The sequence below is a fragment of the Pongo abelii genome, chromosome X, assembly GCF_028885655.2.
Source record: "Pongo abelii isolate AG06213 chromosome X, NHGRI_mPonAbe1-v2.0_pri, whole genome shotgun sequence".
Taxonomy (NCBI): domain Eukaryota; kingdom Metazoa; phylum Chordata; class Mammalia; order Primates; family Hominidae; genus Pongo; species Pongo abelii.
Window position 1 is genome coordinate 139,737,278 of NC_072008.2, and position 21,034 is coordinate 139,758,311.

General features: G+C 39.9%; 1 protein-coding gene and 1 pseudogene across 1 annotated transcript in view; one reads left to right on the forward strand and one right to left on the reverse strand.

Annotated features, from left to right (window-relative positions):
- GPC3 (glypican 3) overlaps nt 1–21,034 on the reverse strand; it is a 459,357-nt gene that overhangs the window by 214,730 nt on the left and 223,593 nt on the right. The window contains exon 3 of the mRNA XM_024240565.3: nt 5,824–6,518. Within this exon, the coding sequence (XP_024096333.2) occupies nt 5,824–6,518 (695 nt within the window). The remainder of the gene's footprint in view (nt 1–5,823; nt 6,519–21,034) is intronic.
- Nucleotides 14,053–16,030, forward strand: LOC112130886 (small ribosomal subunit protein uS2-like; annotated as a pseudogene).

Consider the following 21,034-nt stretch of genomic DNA (forward strand, 5'->3'; position numbering starts at 1 on the left):
GCCAAGTGACTGCTGAGGGCAACACAACAGAGTCATGTGCATCTTTCCAGCTACTCCCTCTGATCCCCAGTGGCTATCATAGTGCTTCCATTATTAGATGCTCAATAAATGCTTCCTGCAACGAATCCTATTTCAGATAGTGCTAAAACGAATATCACAACAAAAAAAGAAAGGGAGAAGTAATGGTGGTAGAAAAGGTTGCAATTCTACACAATATTCAAGGAAGCACAGAACAAGCCAAGGTAATGAAATTGTGGGAGAGGAAGCACTAACTCTGGGAAATGCTGAGATGAATCAATAAAGAAAGTATGTATGTGTGTACAAGTGGAAAAATAAAAGTGCAAACCGCCATGTGAAGACATGTGAGTAGTTACTTTGGGGATTAAAGGAAGTAAACAAAATTACAGAAAGTTTTGGGAACGTTTCCAGGAGAGGGATAAACATCCAACATGCTAATTATTAATCATTTAGTAAATGGATGAATTATACATGAAATGGGCAATGGCTATGCATATAGTCCACACATAGGTATATGGTAGTAACAGCAATCAAAATGGTTTTCAGGATAAAAACAGTTATATTTCAAAAAGAAGCTGTGGCATTCAGCAGTTTGGGCGTAACAACACTGAAAATATATGTATTGCAAAATGGTACATATTTGTAGTTGCTTTAAGGTATAAGATGTGGAATTCAATAATGCACTGATAAATTTAATAGTGATACTTTCACCCAAATACTGTTAAAGATCTATTCAATTCTCACTTGGGGCCAAGATATTTATCCTAGTTTGTATAGATATTTATCTCAGTTTGCAAAACAGATCTATTTATAGTCTCATCATTAATACTTTCTTGGACTTTTCAGCACAAATCTTCTCTTTCCCCCTCCCTCCATCTCTCTTCCCCCCCACACATGTATTCACACACATACATTCTCACACACTTACTATTTTTATTTACTTCGTTTAGACTAAAACAACATTAAGATATCTTGGCACCTAAAAATAAGTTTAAGAAAAACTCATTTTTCATTTGGCACTTAGATCACTGTAGTAAGAAAGAGTACTGGACTGGGCCTTAGTGAATACTTGCCATGTTCCTGAACCTAACATTGCATTTAATCGCCATATCTCAACCCCATTTTATAGATGAAGAATTCAAGGTCCTAGCTTTGCCACTAATTGCCTGTGGAACTTAGGCCATTCACTTCCAACCTCTGGGGCTTATTTTCTTTACCTTCCAAATGAGGTGGCTGGATTTGCTCCCAAGGGAGCATCAGAATCAACTGGGACATTTCTTAAATAAAAAATAATTTGGGCACGGTGGCTCATACCTGTAATCCTAGCACTTTGGGAGGCTGAGGCAGGTGGATTGCTTGAGGCCAGGAGTTCGAAACCAGCCTGGCCAACATAGCGAAACCCCGTCTCTACAAAAGATACAAAAAATTAGCCAGGTGTTATGGCACACGCCTGTAATCCTAGCTACTCGGGAGGCAGAGGCATGAGAATCGCCTGGGCCCAGGAGGCGGAGGTTGCAGTGAGCCAAGATCAAGCCACTGCACTCCAGCCTGGGTGACAGAGTGAGACCCTGTCTCAAAAAACAAAAGAGAACAAAACGAAACAAAATCATCTAATCTCTTCACACACCTTTGGTATTAGAATCTCTGCAGGGGTGGACTCCAGGAATGTGTCTAACAAGTAACCCAGGCGATTGTGATGATGAGCCGAGTTTGAGAACAGGATCCTTTACCACCTCCAGTGGTGCTGCCAGCGACAACACCCCAGTATTTTTCTGCCTGCCTTCACTTGGTAGTCTGAAGTATTGAGAACTATGCTAGAGAAAACTAAAGCACCAACAAGCCACACTTAAAAAAACGAACAGTACCACACTCACTTAGAAGACCAAAACAATCTTCATAATCTGGGTAGATGACAGGCACAAAAACAACTAGGCAAAGTCTCTGTGTGGCAGACCTTATGTCATGGCTTAAAGCCAGCTTGAAAGGATATCCCAGCAGAGCTCAGGAAGAGGATATTTTTAAAGAAGTCTCTCACCACAACTGAACCTCAAGCAGGACTGAATGGCAGGGTTTTACATTTTATCGCAACAGGAAGGTAAGGGTGCTACTGGAGAATCTCATTAAAGCTTTAGTTTTAAACCAGCTTTTGCTTTGGGGCATTCTGTGGGTTTGTTAATGTGAATAGAGTTCTGCAGCTCCGACTTCCCCTCGCCCTCATATACGCCCAGTCCCTTTTTGACCCGTACTGAGTATGGGTTGGATCACACCTGGCCAGTGATTGCCCTACCCCCACCATTTGGTACATATTACTTAGAGTTGGTGATCATAAAACATGAACAAGGCAGAGTTTACATATGTTTTCTGGTTTAGTTCAGGCATTCCCTGGGGATGGCAGAATTCACACTCTCATAACCAGCTGGGAGCTGGGAGCAATCAGGCCCTTAATGGCCAAAACAGAAAGGGCCTGCATCACTGAGCACCTCTTGACAGCCAAAGCCTTTCTTCCTGAATGATAATGACATGAAATGCACTCCCCCTGCATGCATGTGCATGCACCTAAAATGTAGCAGGATTGGCCGCCAGAAATTGCTATCCAATTTAGGTTCACTTTGTGTTTGCAAAATCCTAGTGGAGCTCTTAGAGTAAAAGTCTAGAGGGGTCTAAGCGGGGACAGACTGGTATGATGGAGAAAGTATTAGATTGTAGCAGCAGAAGACCTTGGATTCTACTTCTGGCTCCTCCATTAATTATATAACTTTGGGTAAGCCTCCCTGAACTTTATTTCTTCCTTTGTAAATCAATGGGATTGGACTAGCTAATCTCTCACAGCCCTTTCAACATTCACATTATGGTGAAATGTTCACTATGGTGAAATGTATTCAGTTACACGTCTGTCTACCAACTAAACTGTGACCTTTTCAAGACTTAAGAACTATGTCTTGGGTAGTTTTGAATATCCAGCACCTAGCAAAGTGCCATACACAAAGCAGATGTTTAATAAATGTTTCCTAAATGAACCTTCATGTCTAGTGCCTGATCAAAACAGTGCACTTAATTCTTTACAAGTTCCTCATCTCATTATTTCATGTGTTTAAAAGCACCACATGGCCAGGCGTAGTGGCTCATGCCTGTAATCCCAGCACTTTGGGCGGCCTAGGTGGGTGGATCACCTGAGGTCAGGAGTTCGAGACTAGCGTGGCCAATGTGGTGAAATCCCGTCTCTACTAAAAATATAGAATTAGCCAGGCATGGTGGCGTGCGCCTGTAATCCCAGCTTCTCGGGAGGCTGAGGCAGGAGAATCGCTTAGAAGTAGGAGGCGGAGGTTGCAGTGAGCCGAGATTACGCCACTGCACTCCAGCCTGGGCGACAGAGCGAGACTCTGTCTCAAAAATAAATAAATAAATAAATAAATAAATAAATAAATAAAAGCACCACAGGAGGATACTTGTTTTCGAGATCAATTGTGTTGCTGTGAAATGACCAATATCAGAGATATCAGAGGCAACCTTTAAACACTCCTACACCCTGTCTTTAATGTTGTCTCTTTATTTTCCTCTTACTGAAAGCATTTCCACGCCCCTGGCATGCTTTCTTCGTGTCTTACACACAGTGGGCTCTCAATCAGTATTAGGTGAATGAACATATGAATGCATTTACTTTTTCTAGTTTTGTAAAATTTACTTTTGCAGAAGGCCCCAGAATCTGGCCTCGAATTGTGAAGCAGTCAAGGGAATAATTAGCCACTGAAGAACACCGTAATTAGATAGGACATTTTTGTTCATTTTACTATAAAATATTTTCACAGGAAATGTGTTTTAAATGACTAACATTGTGAATGGGGCAATTACAGCAACTCCATAAGTAGCCATGCTGAGGGTTGCATCATTTTTGTCCTCTTTCCTAGTTTAATTCACCAAAGAAACTAATTACCCCTGGAGTTTAAAGACAAGCTGAAATAGCCTAATCCACCCTCCACATTTTGGATAAGCAATGGTTCAGACTGCACAGCAGTTGTGCTGTATACACGCTAAGGGTGTGTATCAACCAAGCCAACAAAGTCTGGGTTTGAATCCCAGCTCCTCTGACTTAACTAGCTTTGAGGAAGAAATAAGACTCAGTGTTTGATAGATCAGTAGAGTGTCTATAGTGTATAGTAATCTATCATATATTTCTTTCTCTCTCTCTCTCTTTTTTTTTTTTTCTTTTGAGACAGGGTCTCACTCTTTCGCCCAGGCTGGGGTGCAGTGGCGTGATCATGGCTCACCGTAGCGTTGATCCTCCCACTTCAGTCTCCCCAGTAGCATGCCACCACACCTGGCTAATTTTTTGTATGTATGTATGTATGTATGTATGTATTTATTTATTTATATTTTGGTAGAGATGAGGTCTGTATGTTGCCCAGACCGGTCTTGAACTCCCAGCCTCAAACAATCCTCCCGCCTAGGCCTCCCAAAGTGTTGGGATTACAGGCATAAGCCACAGCACCTGGCCACATATATTTCAAAGTAGCTAGAAAAGAAGAATTTGAATGTTTCTAGCATAAAGACAAATATTTAGGTGATGGATATCCCAATTATATTGATTTGACCTTTACAAATTATATGAATGTATTAAACTATCACATGTCCCCTGAAAATATGTACATGTATTGTATATCAGTGAAAAATAATCAGCAGAAAGCAGAAATAGAATATTTCTAAAACAGAAAAATAAAACATAACCCAGCTTTTAGGTTTATTAGGACTGATTTCATGGGTTACTATGAAATGATATTATGTAAACTAGCCAGCATAGCACTTGAGATGTAGTGGAAGCTCAACAATGGTAGTGTAATATACTATTCTGCCACCTCCTTCTACAAAGCTGGCAGCATTCAGGAATCAGATACTACCTTAAGGGAACTGACTGGCAACTCTTGGCTACATGTTCTGCTATATATTGGAAGTTGGTGTCTCCCGTGATTCCGTTACTAACAATACCTGACTGAAACCAAGCAAACTGCTGCCTCACTCACAGAACTTCCCTTCCACCATCACAAATTTCCTCAGGCTTAGACTGATATAATCAAGGCTATAAACAAAACCACTGGAGAACATGGATTGTTTGCCTTGCTTATGTGCTTGTGAGGTTTAATTAGTGAACTCTAGCTGGGTCTTTTGTGTTTGAAGTCACTACTCAAAATGCTAATGTGATATACATGATTGAAAACACCAAGAGGAAATTAGAATCAGAAAAATTGGTGATAACCAAATTAAAGGGAGACCTGGTCAATTTCTGAAGCATGGCTCTTCCACTAACTTTGGGTGGGTGCTCTTAGGCAAGTTGCAATTTCACTAAGCTTCAGTTTCCTCATTTATAAAATGAAGATAATAGCTCCCACTTCACAGGCTTGTCATCTATTGTGTATCAATAATGAGGATTATGATAACTGACAATAGTGCTAATAATAGCCAACATTTATAGAAGACTTACCACGTACCAGATACGTGCTAAGTGCTTTAACAAATGTCATTCCCTATGAAGACGATATTCTTTTTATTTCTATTTCATGAATCAGAAAAATGAACTCATAAAGATAAAATGACTTCCCAACGTCTCACGGTAAGGAAGTGGGTGGAGCCAGGCTTTACGATTCCATAGCCTGTGGTCTTAATATGCTGCCTAACTCTGTGAGGTCATTCAGTCCATCATCACCCCTTCCCCCCCTTCCAATTTTGTTCTCATTTCTCTCCATCAGCACCTGCTACTGGCCACCTCACCCCAATAAGGCCCAAATCTTCTGACAACAGTAGACTGGTACTCACAGTGGTGGTCAGCTTTCCTGCATTCTTCTGGACATACTGGATAGAATCGTGGATTGTTGAAAAGAGACCAAGCAGTACGTTTTCCATGTCATAGATTCTGTACATGCCATTCACAAGTTCTTCAAGGGACAGAATGTATTCTCTCCAGTACTTGTCAATCTCCACCACACCTGCCATACAGCCTTGCATGACCACATTGCAGTAACCACCACAGGGTTTAACCATCATCAGTCCCTGGCAGTAAGAGCAGTACCACATTCTGGTGAGCATTCGGCCACAGTCCTTACTGAACTTCAGGTGATCGGTTGTGTTGATCACTTCAATTCCAAGATTCAGAGCCTGAAGGAAGATCCTAGTGACTTGCAGTGACTTGGAAACCTGGGTCATAATAAGCTTGGGGAAATTCCCAAATACTTTCAGGTCACGTCTTGCTCCTCGGAGGCACTCATTGATGTCCAAGGCTGAATCAGGCAGGCCTGGGTTCATTAGCTGGGTATAGATGACTGGAAACAGGCTGTCAAACAATTCATTGACCATGTCATCTACATTGATGTCAGAACCCAAGATGTAGAGAGACACATCTGTGAAAAATTCACCCACAAACTCAAAAGCTTGTGGAGTCAGGCTTGGGTAGTTGTTCTTGAACATGGCATTGGTGTAGTTCTTGGCATGGCGAACAACAATTTCAAAGGCCTCTGTAAAAAAAAAAAGACACAAAAATATGTACAAATTAAAGCATGAAAATCCAGGGTCTAAATGAATTTGAGACTTCTCTATTGCTGTGGTGATTAAGGTCCCATTTGCGTTGAATAATTGACTCTCATTCATTTCTGGCATTGCCTCTACTCTTGCAGTCATTTGCTCCTATAAATCAATTTTCCTTTCTGAACATGAAGTCCAGATTCTGATGTGCACATAAATTCTTAAACACACAAATTATATTTCAAATGACAAAAGCCAAGATTCGGTTAACATTTCGGCCTTTCATGAAAATATTGATTAAAAATTGGCTAAATGAGAAGTTATTTCTTTCTCACACTGATTTATTCAGTTAAAAAGAAATTGTATTTCAGGACATTTCATTTTTAGACAGAGATAAATATTTGACAACAAACCATACATTGTATAAACTCACACAACAATTTAAGCCTGTTTAGCCCTGGAGAGGAGGCAAGTTCCTAGCCAAGAATAAAAGCTACCACGAATTTAATCATTTTGGTAGATTTTCTCCTGATAACTTTAAAGAGAGCTTTCTGACAGATTGCCAGAACTGGAAATGGAATTTATCCAATGCATTTGTATCTGGGTGGAAAAACAATCCATGTACTTATCTATCATTTGGTGTTGAAAACAACACCTCTGGTATTTGCAAGCTGAACATCCGGCGGGATAACTACTAAGCTTCCTTGCTAAGTTCAGCTTCCACATGGCTTGGAAGCCTTATCTACTCTACAGAGACCACAAATTCATGATTACATCTGCTGCCCCAACCCCTTTGCATAAAGCCCAATCAGTGTCATTGGTTTGAAAGAGAAAGTAGTAATGTCACCATCTCATTTTCTCCAAACTGAAACATCCCAGACCCAAATTATTTCAAATAATCAGAGTTCTACATTTATATGAGGGAAGGAAAAACAACCACAATAGGCTTTTGAAGAAATAAGGCAGAGTTTAAAAACAAAAATAGCCAAGTTTCCTGAGACACTTAAAATTAACTTAGTCCTTCCTTCCATTTCCTTCCAAAGTGCAAAGGTCCATGACAGATGTACTCCAAATGATGCCAGTTCATGAGCCTTGAAAAATCGAATTATTACCACTTTTAGACTACTAGAGAGACCATACTCCAACAGTTCCTTGGGATCACTTAGTCCAACATTTCAGTCATCTGTGGCAGAAGTGAGCTCTAGGTTGTGCTACCACCATCTGCCCCAGATCCCTCCCAGGGTAGAACATGCTCCCTAGATTCTTCCCTTGGGCTTATGACATGCCCAGCAATGTTGAACAACTGCCAGTGTAGTTCTATTGGGCTTCCAAGCTCACTTGAGAAAATAGTGAGTTTAAAACAGAACTTAACTTCCTACAAAAGGCTTTTGAGTATATGTGTACTGAGGGCAGTGAGAGTGTAACAGTCTCTGAGGGACACTAGCTTGCACTGATTACTTCTACTTTGCAGCTGTGTGTCCCTGGTGAAAAAAAATCTGCCTTTCTGTAAGTTGTTGAATGTTCATTTGGTTTTTTGTTTGTTTGTTTGTTTGTTTAGAACACTAAGCAATTCCTAGAAAGTTGCTCTATCTTATAACAACTCTCCAAACTCCACACGCTTACTTTAGTCTCAATCCTTGTTTTCTAAAAGCTGGATGAGGCCAAGAGATTATCTAGCCCAATACATAGGATCAGTCAACAAATTCGTTAAAATCATCAGAAATTTGGAGATTTGAAACTATTCATTCATTTTAATTTCAGCTAGCAATCACTTGTTATATATCAGGCTCTGTGCTAGGTGCTAAAGGCACATAAGTGCTGGGTAGATGGAGATAAATGATAGACCATCCTTCTCTCAGAAGTATTCACAAGCTATATGGTTTAGAGTTTACAAAATATTCTCAAGTATATTATGGCATCTACTTTTTACAATAATCTTTTAAGTTTGGTATTACAACTCCCATTTTATATGCAACAAAATTGAGGCTAAGTAGAGTTAAAGCATTTTCCCATGATCACACAGGAAAGTAGAAGCAATCAGCACAAACTAGTGTCTTCCATAACAGTTACACTCTTGCTGCCCTCGACCTACAGCCAATACACATAGTCTCAAAAACCTTTGCAGAAAGTAAAGTTCTATTTTAAACTCATTATTTTCCCATTGGCTTCCCATCTTCAAATGGAAACATACTAGAAGAAATTGCAACCCAAAGACCAACAAAGCAGAGTCACACCTTTCACCTTTGCCTTTGTGCAGAATGAAGAGAAGGGAAAAGACTGCTGTGGATATGCCACTCCTGTAGATCTCAATCATCCAAGCATCCCTAAAATGAATTCTATACAAGGCAAGCTTTATCTCAAGTACAGTGCATTCATTCTCCAATGTGCAAGATGTACAACAGCAAGATTCCATTGACTGTACTGTCATAACATTTTTAAAAGTTTCTGTTACTAGCACTCCTAAATCAATGGAAAAAGAAAATTATAAAAGATCATGAACTCTTCTGCAGAAAGAATAATCACAATGCATGTTGCAGGGGAAAAGGGCTAGGGGTTTACTTTGAACCTCAAGCTCATATGTGCTCCCTGCTCCAACTTCCACAGCTCAGAATCCACTTAGCACGTCTCTGGGCTTTGCCCAACCCACTTACTTCTGTATCACAGGACAACAAACCAAGCCATAACTGGTCAACTAAAGGCTCACAGAAACCAACACTAGGCGAAAAGCAATGTTCAGCTTTTCTTGGCAACTTGAGATTTCATGAAATGAAATCAAGGGCTAGAATTACTGCAAAGAAGTTCAGCTCATTGATTGTTTTGGTCAGATAATAATGTACACTTCAACTAGGGGAGGTTTCCCTCTGCCTCTTTCCTGGGAAGAAATCAAGGGTTATATCCAGGAAAAATTTGAACAAACGATGTAAAATCAGAGCTATCATGAACATTTTGGCATTGAATAGAAAATATTCTAATTTTTTACAACATAAAGAAAAATAAGTGGTGCAGGCAAATAGATTTAATAAATTTGGGTTAATACATGTCCTAATATAGCAAGGTTTCTAGATATCTAGATGCCCCATTATCATTCTGGTCACCACCCTTTGGACATGCTCCAGTGTTGTCAATGCCCTCCTTAAATTGTGGTGTTCAAAAAGGGATACAATTCTCCAGATGTGGTTTGATGGTGAAGAGTACAATCAGGCTATTACCTCTCTTTAAATGGTTCAATAACTTCTACTACCCCCCAGGACATATAGCCTATCACTGTAGCAAAATGACTGTCTTTAGTATTTGATACTGACGTTCCTGTATTCAGACTCAGACAGGAAGAAATGTGTTTTTACGGGCCTTTTCAGTAGTAAGCTGGGTGTTTAAAAAAAGGAGAATGTACTTGCGTTTGGAAGAAGAGAGGAATAAATGAACCATGGAATTTCTTTCAAGCCCTTTAGGGTAAGGCAGTCCTTATAGAAGCAGGTTATTTTTTTTCAAGGCAGTTTTTCCAGCACCGTAAGAATGGCAAATACTTAAGAACTTTTTATGTTCCTGGTATAAATGCCTCACAATGGGTTAGAATAAAAATGGTCCTTGTTTTCAAGCTTAGGTACCTTAACGGAAGAAAGAAAAGTAATATTTATGAAGTAACTGCAAGGTACATGCCAGGATCTGTGGTAAAATTGGTCATATCACATGAAGTTTCTGTTTATGTCCTTTGCACACTTTTATGCAGCCAAAACACATATGAAAAAATAGCTCAAGATTACTGATCATTAGAGAAATGCAAATCAAAACCACAATGAGATACCATCTCACACCAGTGAGAATGGCAATTATTAAAAAGTCAAGAAACAACAGTTGCTGGTGAGGCTATGGAGAAACAGGAAGGCATTTACACTGTTGGTGGGAATGTAAATTAGTTCAACCATTGTGGACAACAGTGTGGTGATTCCTCAAAGACCTAGGGGCAGAAATACTATTTGACCCAGCAATCCTATTACTTGGTATACACCCAAAGGAATATGAATCATTCTATTATAAAGACGCATGCACGTGTATGTTCACTGCAGCACTATTCACAAGAGCAAAGACATGGAATCAACCCAAATGGCCATCAGTGATAGAATGCATAAAGAAAATGTGGTATGTACACATCTTGGAATACTATGAAGTCATAAAAATGAACAAGATCATGTCCTTTCCAGTAACATGAATGGAGCTGGAAGCTGTTATCCTCAGTAAATTAATGCAGGAACAGAAAACCTAACACCGCATGTTCTCATTTGTAAGTGGGAATTGAACAATGAGAACACATGGGCACATGGGGGTAAACAACACACACTGGGGCTTGTTGAGGCAGGGAGGGAGGGAGAACATTAGGAAAAATAGCTAATGCATGCTGGGCTTAATACCTAGGTGATGGGTTGCTAAGCACAGTAAATCACCATGGCACACGTGTACCTATATGACAAACCTACACATCCTTCACATGTATCCTGAAACTTAAAATAAAATAAAAAAATAAAGAAAACTAGGGAAAAAATCAGTTAATGTAATCCATCACATCAACAGCCCAAATAAGAAAAATCATATGATCATATCAGTAAATGCAGGAAAAACATTTGCTGTTTTTCCTGCCAATATCCTACATCATTCATGATAAATTTCTCAGCAAACTAGAAACAGAGGATAACTTTCTTCACCTGATAAAGAACGTCCACAAAAAATTTTACAGCTAGCATCATGCTTAATGATGAGAAACTGCATGCTTTCCCCTTAAGATCAGGAACGAGGCAAGAATGTCCCTGTTTCAGCACTCCTATTCAACATTATACTTAAAGTACTAGCTACTGCAATGAGACAATAAAAGGAAATAAAAGGTGTACAGATTGGGAAAACTACAAAACTCTGGTAAAAGAAATAAAAAATATCTTAATAAATGAAGAGATATTCCATGTTTATGGATAGAAAGACTCAATATTATTAAGTTTTCAATTCTTTCCAACATGATCTATAAATTCAATGAATCCCAATCAAAATCCCTGCAATTTATTTTGTGGACATCAATACTAAAGTTTATATGGAAACACAAAAGACTCAGAATAGCTGTAACAGCACTGCAAAAGAACAAAGTTGGAGGACTGGCATCACCTGAATTCCAGAATTCCCATCAAGGTACAGTAATAAAGACAGCTTGGTATTGGTGAAAGAATTGAAAAACAGATCAATGGAACAAAATACAGAGCCCAGAAATAGACCAACACAAATACAATAATCAACTGATCTTTGACAAAAGAGCAGAGACAATGCAATGGAGAAAGAATAATCTTTGCAACAAATAGTGCTGAAACAATTGGACATCCACATGCAAAAAAATGAATCTAGATATAGACTTTTCACCTTTCATAAAATTAAGTCAAATATATCATAGACATAAATATAAAATGCAAAACTATAAAACTTATAGAATGTAAAGTGGGAGTTCTTGGTGACTGACCTTAAGTTTAGCAGTAAGTTTTTAGATATAACAGTAAAAGCACAATCCATGAAGTTGAAAATTGATTAGTCAGACTTATCGGGCACTGAGCAGAAAAACATCCATTCTGCAATGTTAAGAGAATGAAGAGTAAAGCATATGTCAAGAAAATGAAAAGACAAGCCACAGACTAAGAGAAAATATTTGCAAAACACATATCTGATAAAGGCCTTGTATCTAAAACACTCAAAGAACACTTGCAATTCAACAGTAAGAAAACAACCCAATTAAAAAATGGGCAGAAGATCTGAACAGACATCTCACCAAAGAAGATATACAGACGGGGAAAAAAAACTAGAAAAAGATATTCAGTATCATATGTTATTAGGGAACTGCAAATTAAAATAACAATGAGATACCATCACAAAGCCATTAGAATGGCTAAAATTCATAACACTGACAACACCAAATGATGGCAAAGAGGCAGAGCAACAGGCACTCTCATGCATTGCTGGAGGGAATATTAATACAAATGGTACAGCCACTTTATAAAGAAGCTTGGCAGTTTCTTACAAAAGTAAACATACTCTTACCATGTGATCTAGCAGTTGTGCCCCTTGGTGGTTACCCAATTTATTTGAAAACTCATGTCTACAACAAAACCTAGTGTTTATAGCAGTTTTATTTATAATCACCAAAACTGGAAGTAAGCAAGATGTCCTTCAATAGGATAAATAAGCTGTGGTACATCTATACACTGGAATACTATTCAGTAATAAAAAGAAATGAGAGATTAAGACACAAACAGACATGAAGGAACTCTAAATGTCTACTGCTAAGTGAAAGAAGCTAGTCTGAATGGCTACATACTATACGATTCCAACCATATGACATTCTGGAAAAGGCAAAACTATAGAGACACTAAAAAGATCAATGGTTGTCAGGGATTTGAGAGGGGAGAGGAGAACATGGGAAAGTAAGTGAGGCATGGGATTTTAGGATGGTGAAACTATACTGTATGATATTCTAATGAAAGACATAAGACATTATGCATTTGTAAAAAATTATAGAACCGTGCAATACAAAGAATGAACCTTAATGTAAACATATGGGCTTTGGTTAATAATAATGTATCAATATTGGTTCATTAATCATAACAAATGTACCAAACGAATGCTAATAATGTTAATAATAGAATAAGTCCTGTGCAGGGAAGAGGGAGTACACAGAAACTCTGTACTAACTGCTCGATTTTTCTTTAAATCCAAAACTGTTCTAAACAAATAAGGTCTATTAATCTTCTAATTTTTTTTTAAAAAAACTAGACCTTGGAAATTAGCCCTTGATGGAACTAGTGACTAGAACCACTGAAGAGTGTTAAATCACTCCCTCTTTTTCCCCCTCAATCTGCTTTGACATTTCTTTCATGAGTTAGGGAGTTTTCACATACAATAGATGCCATATGGCATCAACGTAATTTTAATTGAAAAAACCACTGGAAAAGGTTAATGGACCAAAACAGCCAAATAGGTAACACATTTCAATGTTATTTTTAAATACTAAATGATTTTTGAGAAATCAGCCACATAGAAACTGCAAGTTAAGGTTGTAAGAAAAGCCTCACATTTTAAAAACTAAATAATAGAGAAAACACTAAAAGTGTTGCTCCAATTTCTGTCAGATTTTTCTGGCATTTTATGTTTCACATTAATTTAACTAGAATGGACAAAGCTGAGAAATAAGTTGCTATTAAATATAAGCAATTTATTTGTGCAGATCCATGACCAGCCTGTAAATATATACAGTCTTGCTTTTTAAATTTCACACACTAGGCTTCTAAATTCAATGTACATCAATGAGGAATAGAGGAATGAGTGAAAGAAAGAAGAAATATATGCTTTTCACAGGCTATTACATATGTCATTTGATAGATAGATGGAGAGATAGATAGATACAGATATTTCCCTAAAGGCTATTATAGATCAGAGAGAACAATTAAAATAATTCACTCAAAGGGTCCTCAGAAATGAGAAGTGAATATCTCTAACTACTAGAAAATGTATGAGTCTGCAACAATTGACCAACTCATTAGCCCAACTAGTTCTTCTTGTTTACCCACCATTAGCTTTCCTGAACAACTAGTTTATTTTAACCTTCTGGACACCATAATTCGGGTAACTCATCATTTTTCCCTCTTCACATTTATTACTAGAAAGCTTAGGGCCAGATTTATGGTCTGCTTCTATCAAGCATAATAAACTTCATTATGTACTTTGTGTCATAACCTTACACCTAGCTCCATCTTACGTTCCCCTTTGCCTGATAGTTCCTATGTATTTCAGTTGCATTGCATCTTACATTTATTATGCACATATTTGTAGAGCACTTTAAATTCCTCTGGGGACAAAGTAGGATAAAAACAAATAGGTAGGTAAATAAATAAGGAGAAGGAGGCAGAGGAGCTATGCCTACCACTTAAAGAAAAAATACCATTTCAACAATGTTTTCTCATAAGTATGAGTAGCAACTACAGAAATGTTTATGTTTATAAATGGCAAACACCTTGCCAGGGACTCATTAGCAGTTCAACACTGTCTTCCCTAGCAGTGGTCAAAGCCCTTGGTTGACATTCTGGACACTGGCCTTGGGAAAGAATTTATGAGTAAGTCCTCAAAAGCCATTGCAGCAAAAACAAAAATTGACAAGTGGGACCTAATTAAACTAAAGAGCTTCTGCAAAGCAAAAGAAACAATCAGCAGAGTGAACAGACAACCTACAGAGTAGGAGAAAATATTCGCAAACTATGCATCGACAAAGGTCTAATATCCAGAATCTATTAGGACCTTAAACATTTGAACAAGCAAAAGACAACCCCGTTAAAACACGGGCAAAATACATGAACACACACTTCTCAAAAGAAGACATAAAAGTAGCCAACAAACATACGAAAAAAAATGCTCCACATCACTAATCATCAGATAAATGCAAATCAAAACTTCGATGAGATACCATCTCACACCAGTCAGAATGACTATTATTAAAAAGTCAAAAAACAACAGCCTTTCCGCACTGCCCACAGAGGGGTCCGTACAGCGTTTTTCGGGATTCCTGTCCTAACTCAGAGGAAAACTTTCACAACGTCCGGAGCCCTTGATGTCCTGCAAATGAAATAGGAGGGTGTCCTTAAGTTCCTTGCAGCAGGAACCCACTTAGGTGGCACCAGCCTTGACTTCCAAATGAAGTCATCTATAAAAGGAAAAGTACATCTATAAAAGGAAAAGTGATGGCATCTACATCCTAAATCTGAAGAGGACCAGGGAGAATCTTCTGCTGGCAGCTCGTGCCATTGTTGCCATTGAAAACCCTGCTGATGTCAGTGTCATATCCTCCAGGAATACTGGCCAGAGGGCCGTGCTAAAGTTTGCTGCTGCCATGGGAGCCACTCCAATTGCTGGCCGCTTCACTCCTGGAACCTTCACTAACCAGATCCAGGCAGCCTTTCAGGAGCCACAGCTTCTTGTGGTTACTGACCCCAGGGCTGACCACCAGCCTCTCACAGAGGCATCTTATGTTAATCTTCCCACCATTGCTCTGTGTCACACAGATTCTCCTCTGCGCTATGTGAACATTGCCATCCCATGCAACAACAAGGGAGCTCACTCAGTGGGTTTGATGTGGTGGATGCTGGCTCAGGAAGTTCTGCACACGCGCGGTACCATTTCCTGCAAACGCCCGTGGGAGGTCATGCCTGATCTCTACTTCTACAGAGATCCTGAAGAGACTGAAAAAGAATAGCAGACTGCTGCTGAAAAGGCTGTGATGAAGGAGGAATTTCAAAGTGAATGGACTGCTCTAGCTCCTGAGTTCACTGCTACTCAGCCTGAGGTGACAGACTGGTCTGAAGGCGTGCAGGGGCCCTCTGTGCCTATTCAGCAGCTCCCTACTGAAGACTGGAGTGCTCAGCCTGCCACGGAAGACTGGTCTGCAGCTCCCACTGCTCAGGCCACTGAATGGGTAGGAGCAACCACTGCTTAGTCTTAAGCTGTTCTTATATCAGCTCTTAAGCAACATGGAAATAAGGTTGACAAAAAATAAACATCAGTTTCCCAAAAAAAAAAAAAAGTCAAAAAACAACAGATGCTGGTGAGGATGCAGAGAAAAGGGAATGCCTGTGCACTGTTGGTGGGAATGTAAATTAGTTCAGACACTGTGGAAAGCAGTTTGGAGATTTCTCAAAGAACTAAGAGTTGAACTACCATTCAACCTAGTAATCTCATTACTGGGTATATACCCAAAGGAAAATAAATCATTCTACCAAAAAGACACATACACTCACATGTTCATCACAGCGCTATTCACAATAGCAAAGACATGGAATCAACCTAGGTGCCCATCAATGGTTGACTGGATAAAGAAAATGTGGTACATATATACCATGGAATACTACACAGCCATAGAAAAGAATGAAATCATTTCCTTTGCAACAACATGGATGCAACTGAAGGTCATTATCCTAAGCAAACTAATGCAGGAACAGAAAACCAAATACCACATGTTCTTGATTATAAGTGGGAGCTAAACATTGGGTACTCATGGACATAAAGACGGCAAGAATAGAAACTGGGGAGGAGGAGCCAAGATGGCCGAATAGGAACAGCTCCGGTCTACAGCTCCCAGCGTGAGCGACGCAGAAGACGGGTGATTTCTGCATTTCCATCTGAGGTACCGTGTTCATCTCACTAGGGAGTGCCAGACAGTGGGCGCAGGTCAGTGAGTGAGTGCACCGTGCACCAGCCGAAGCAAGGGCGAGGCATTGCCTCACTCGGGAAGCGCAAGGGGTCAGGGAGTTCCCTTTCCAGGGGTGACAGACGGCACCTGGAAAATCAGGCCACTCCCACCCGAATACAGTGCTTTTCCGACGGGCTTAGGAAACGGTGCCCCAGGAGATTATAGCCCGCACCTGGCTCAGAGGGTCCTACCCCCACGGAGTCTCGCTGTTTGCTAGCACAGCAGTCTGAGATCAAACAGCAAGTCGGCAGCGAGGCTGGGGGAGGGGCGCCCGCCATTGCCCAGGCTCGATTAGGTAAACAAAGCAGCCTGGAAGCTTGAACTGGGTGGAGCCCACCACAGCTCAAGGAGGCCTGCCTGCCTCTGTAGGCTCCACCTCTGGAGGCAGGGCACAGACAAACAAAAAGACAGCAGTAACCTCTGCAGACTTAAATGTCCCTGTCTGACAGCTTTGAGGAGAGCAGTGGTTCTCCCAGCACGCAGCTGGAGATCTGAGAACGGGCAGACTGCCTCCTCAAGTGGGTCCCTGACCCCTGACCCCCGAGCAGCCTAACTGGGAGGCACCCCCCAGCAGGGGCAGACTGACACCTCACACGGCCGGCCAGGTACTCCAACAGACCTGCAGCTGAAGGTCCTGTCTGTTAGAAGGAAAACTAACAGAAAGGACACCCACACCAAAAACCCATCTGTACATCACCATCATCAAAGACCAAAAGTAGATAAAACCACAAAGATGGGGAAAAAACAGAGCAGAAAAACTGGAAACTCTAAAAACCAGAGTACCTCTCCTCCTCCAAAGGAACGCAGTTCCTCACCAGCAACGGAACAAAGCTGGACGGAGAATGACTTTGACGAGCTGAGAGAAGAAGGCTTCAGACGATCAAATTACTCCGAGCTACGGGAGGATATTCAAACCAAAGGCAAAGAAGTTGAAAACTTTGAAAAAAATTTAGAAGAATGTATATAACTAGAATAACCAATACAGAGAAGTGCTTAAAGGAGCTGATGGAGCTGAAAACCAAGGCTCAAGAACTACATGAAGAATGCAGAAGCCTCAGGAGCCGATGCAATCAAATGGAAGAAAGGGTGTCAGCCCTGGAAGATGAAATGAATGAAATGAAGTGAGAAGGGAAGTTTAGAGAAAAAAGAATAAAAAGAAACGAGCAAAGCCTCCAAGAAATGTGGGACTATGTGAAAAGACCAAATCTATGTCTGATTGGTGTACCTGAAAGTGACGGGGAGAATGGAAACAAGTTGGAAAACACTCTGCAGGATATTATCCAGGAGAACTTCCCCAATCTAGCAAGGCAGGCCAACATTCAGATTCAGGAAATACAGACAACGCCACAAAGATACTCCTCGAGAAGAGCAACTCCAAGACACATAATTGTCAGATTCACCAAAGTTGAAATGAAGGAAAAAATGTTAAGGGCAGCCAGAGAGAAAGGTCGGGTTACCATCAAAGGGAAGCCCATCAGACTAACAGCGGACCTCTCGGCAGAAACCCTACAAGCCAGAAGAGAGTGGGGGCCAATATTCAACATTCTTAAAGAAAAGAATTTTCAACCCAGAATTTCATATCCTGCCAAACTAAGCTTCATAAGTGAAGGAGAAATAAAATACTTTACAGACAAGCAAATGCTGAGAGATTTTCTCACCACCAGGCCTGCCCTAAAAGAGCTCCTGAAGGAAGCGCTAAACATGGAAAGGCACAACCGGTACCAGCCACTGCAACATCATGCCAAAATGTAAAGACCATCGAGACTAGGAGGAGACTGCATCAACTAACGAGCAAAATAACCAGCTAACATCATAATGACAGGATCAAATTCACACATAACAATATTAACTTTAAATGTAAATGGACTAAATGCTCCAATTAAAAGACACAGACTGGCAAATTGGATAAACACTCAAGACCCATCAGTGTGCTGTATTCAGGAAACCCATCTCACGTACAGAGACACACATAGGCTCAAAATAAAAGGATGGAGGAAGATCTACCAAGCAAATGGAAAACAAAAAAAGGCAGGGGTTGCAATCCTAGTCTCTGATAAAACAGACTTTAAACCAACAAAGATCAAAAGAGACAAAGAAGGCCATTACATAATGGTAAAGGGATCAATTCAACAAGAAGAGCTAACTATCCTAAATATATATGCACCCAATACAGGAGCACCCAGATTCATAAAGCAAGTCCTGAGTGACCTACAAAGAGACTTAGACTCCCACACATTAATAATGGGAGACTTTAACACCCCACTGTCAACATTAGACAGATCAACGAGACAGAAAGTCAACAAGGATACCCAGGAATTGAACTCAGCTCTGCACCAAGCAGACCTAATAGACATCTACAGAACTCTCCACCCCAAATCAACAGAATATACATTTTTTTCAGCACCACACCACACCTATTCCAAAGTTGACCACATACTTGGAAGTAAAGCTCTCCTCAATAAATGTAAAAGAACAGAAATTATAACAAACTATCTCTCAGATCACAGTGCAATCAAGCTAGAACTCAGGATTAAGAATCTCACTCAAAACCGCTCAACTACGTGGAAACTGAACAACCTGCTCCTGAATGACTACTGGGTACATAACGAAATGAAGGCAGAAATAAAGATGTTCTTTGAAACCAACGAGAACCAAGACACAACATACCAGAATCTCTGGGACGCATTCAAAGCAGTGTGTAGAGGGAAATTTATAGCACTAAATGCCCACAAGAGAAAGCAGGAAAGATCCAAAATTGACACCCTAACATCACAATTAAAAGAACTAGAAAAACAAGAGCAAACACATTCAAAAGCTAGCAGAAGGCAAGAAATAACTAAAATCAGAGCAGAACTGAAGGAAATAGAGACACAAAAAACCCTTCAAAAAATTAATGAATCCAGGAGCTGGTTTTTTGAAAGGATCAACAAAATTGATAGACCGCTAGCAAGATTAATAAAGAAAAAAAGAGAGAAGAATCAAATAGATGCAATAAAAAATGATAAAGGGGATATCACCACCGATCCCACAGAAATACAAACTACCATCAGAGAATACTACAAACACCTCTACGCAAATAAACTAGAAAATCTAGAAGAAATGGAAAAATTCCTCAACACATACACCCTCCCAAGACTAAACCAGGAAGAAGTTGAATCTCTGAATAGACCAATAACAGGAGCTGAAATTGTGGCAATAATCAATAGCTTACCAACCAAAAAAAGTCCAGGACCAGATGGGTTCACAGCCGAATTCTACCAGAGGTACAAGGAGGAGCTGGTACCATTCCTTCTGAAACTATTCCAATCAATAGAAAAAGAGGGAATCCTCCCTAACTCATTTTATGAGGCCAGCATCATCCTGATACCAAAGCCTGGCAGAGAAACAACAAAAAAAGAGAATTTTAGACCAATATCCTTGATGAACATTGATGCACAAATCGTCAATAAAATACTGGCAAACAGAATCCAGCAGGACATCAAAAAGCTTATCCACCATGATCAAGTGGGCTTCATCCTTGGGATGCAAGGCTGGTTCAATATATGCAAATCAATAAATGTAATCCAGCATATAAACAGAACCAAAGACAAAAACCACATGATTATCTCAATAGATGCAGAAAAGGCCTTTGACAAAATTCAACAACCCTTCATGCTAAAAACTCTCAATAAATTAGGTATTGATGGGACGTATCTCAAAATAATAAGAGCTATCTATGACAAACCCACAGCCAATATCATACTGAATGGGCAAAAACTGGAAGCATTCCCTCTGAAAACTGGCACAAGACAGGGATGCCCTCTCTCACCACTTCTATTCAACATAGTGTTGGAAGTTCTGGCCAGGGCAATTAGGCAGGAGAAGGAAATCAAGGGTATTCAATTAGGAAAAGAGGAAGTCAAATTGTCCCTGTTTGCAGATGACATGATAGTATATCTAGAAAACCCCATTGTCTCAGCCCAAAATCTCCTTAAGCTGATAAGCAACTTCAGCAAAGTCTCAGGATACAAAATCAGTGTACAAAAATCACAAGCATTCTTATACATCAATAACAGACAAACAGAGAGCCAAATCATGAGTGAACTCCCATTCACAATTGCTTCAAAGAGAATAAAATACCTAGGAATCCAACTTACAAGGGATGTGAAGGACCTCTTCAAGGAGAACTACAAACCACTGCTCAAAGAAATAAAAGAGGATACAAACAAATGGAAGAACATTCCATGCTCATGGGTAGGAAGAATCAATACC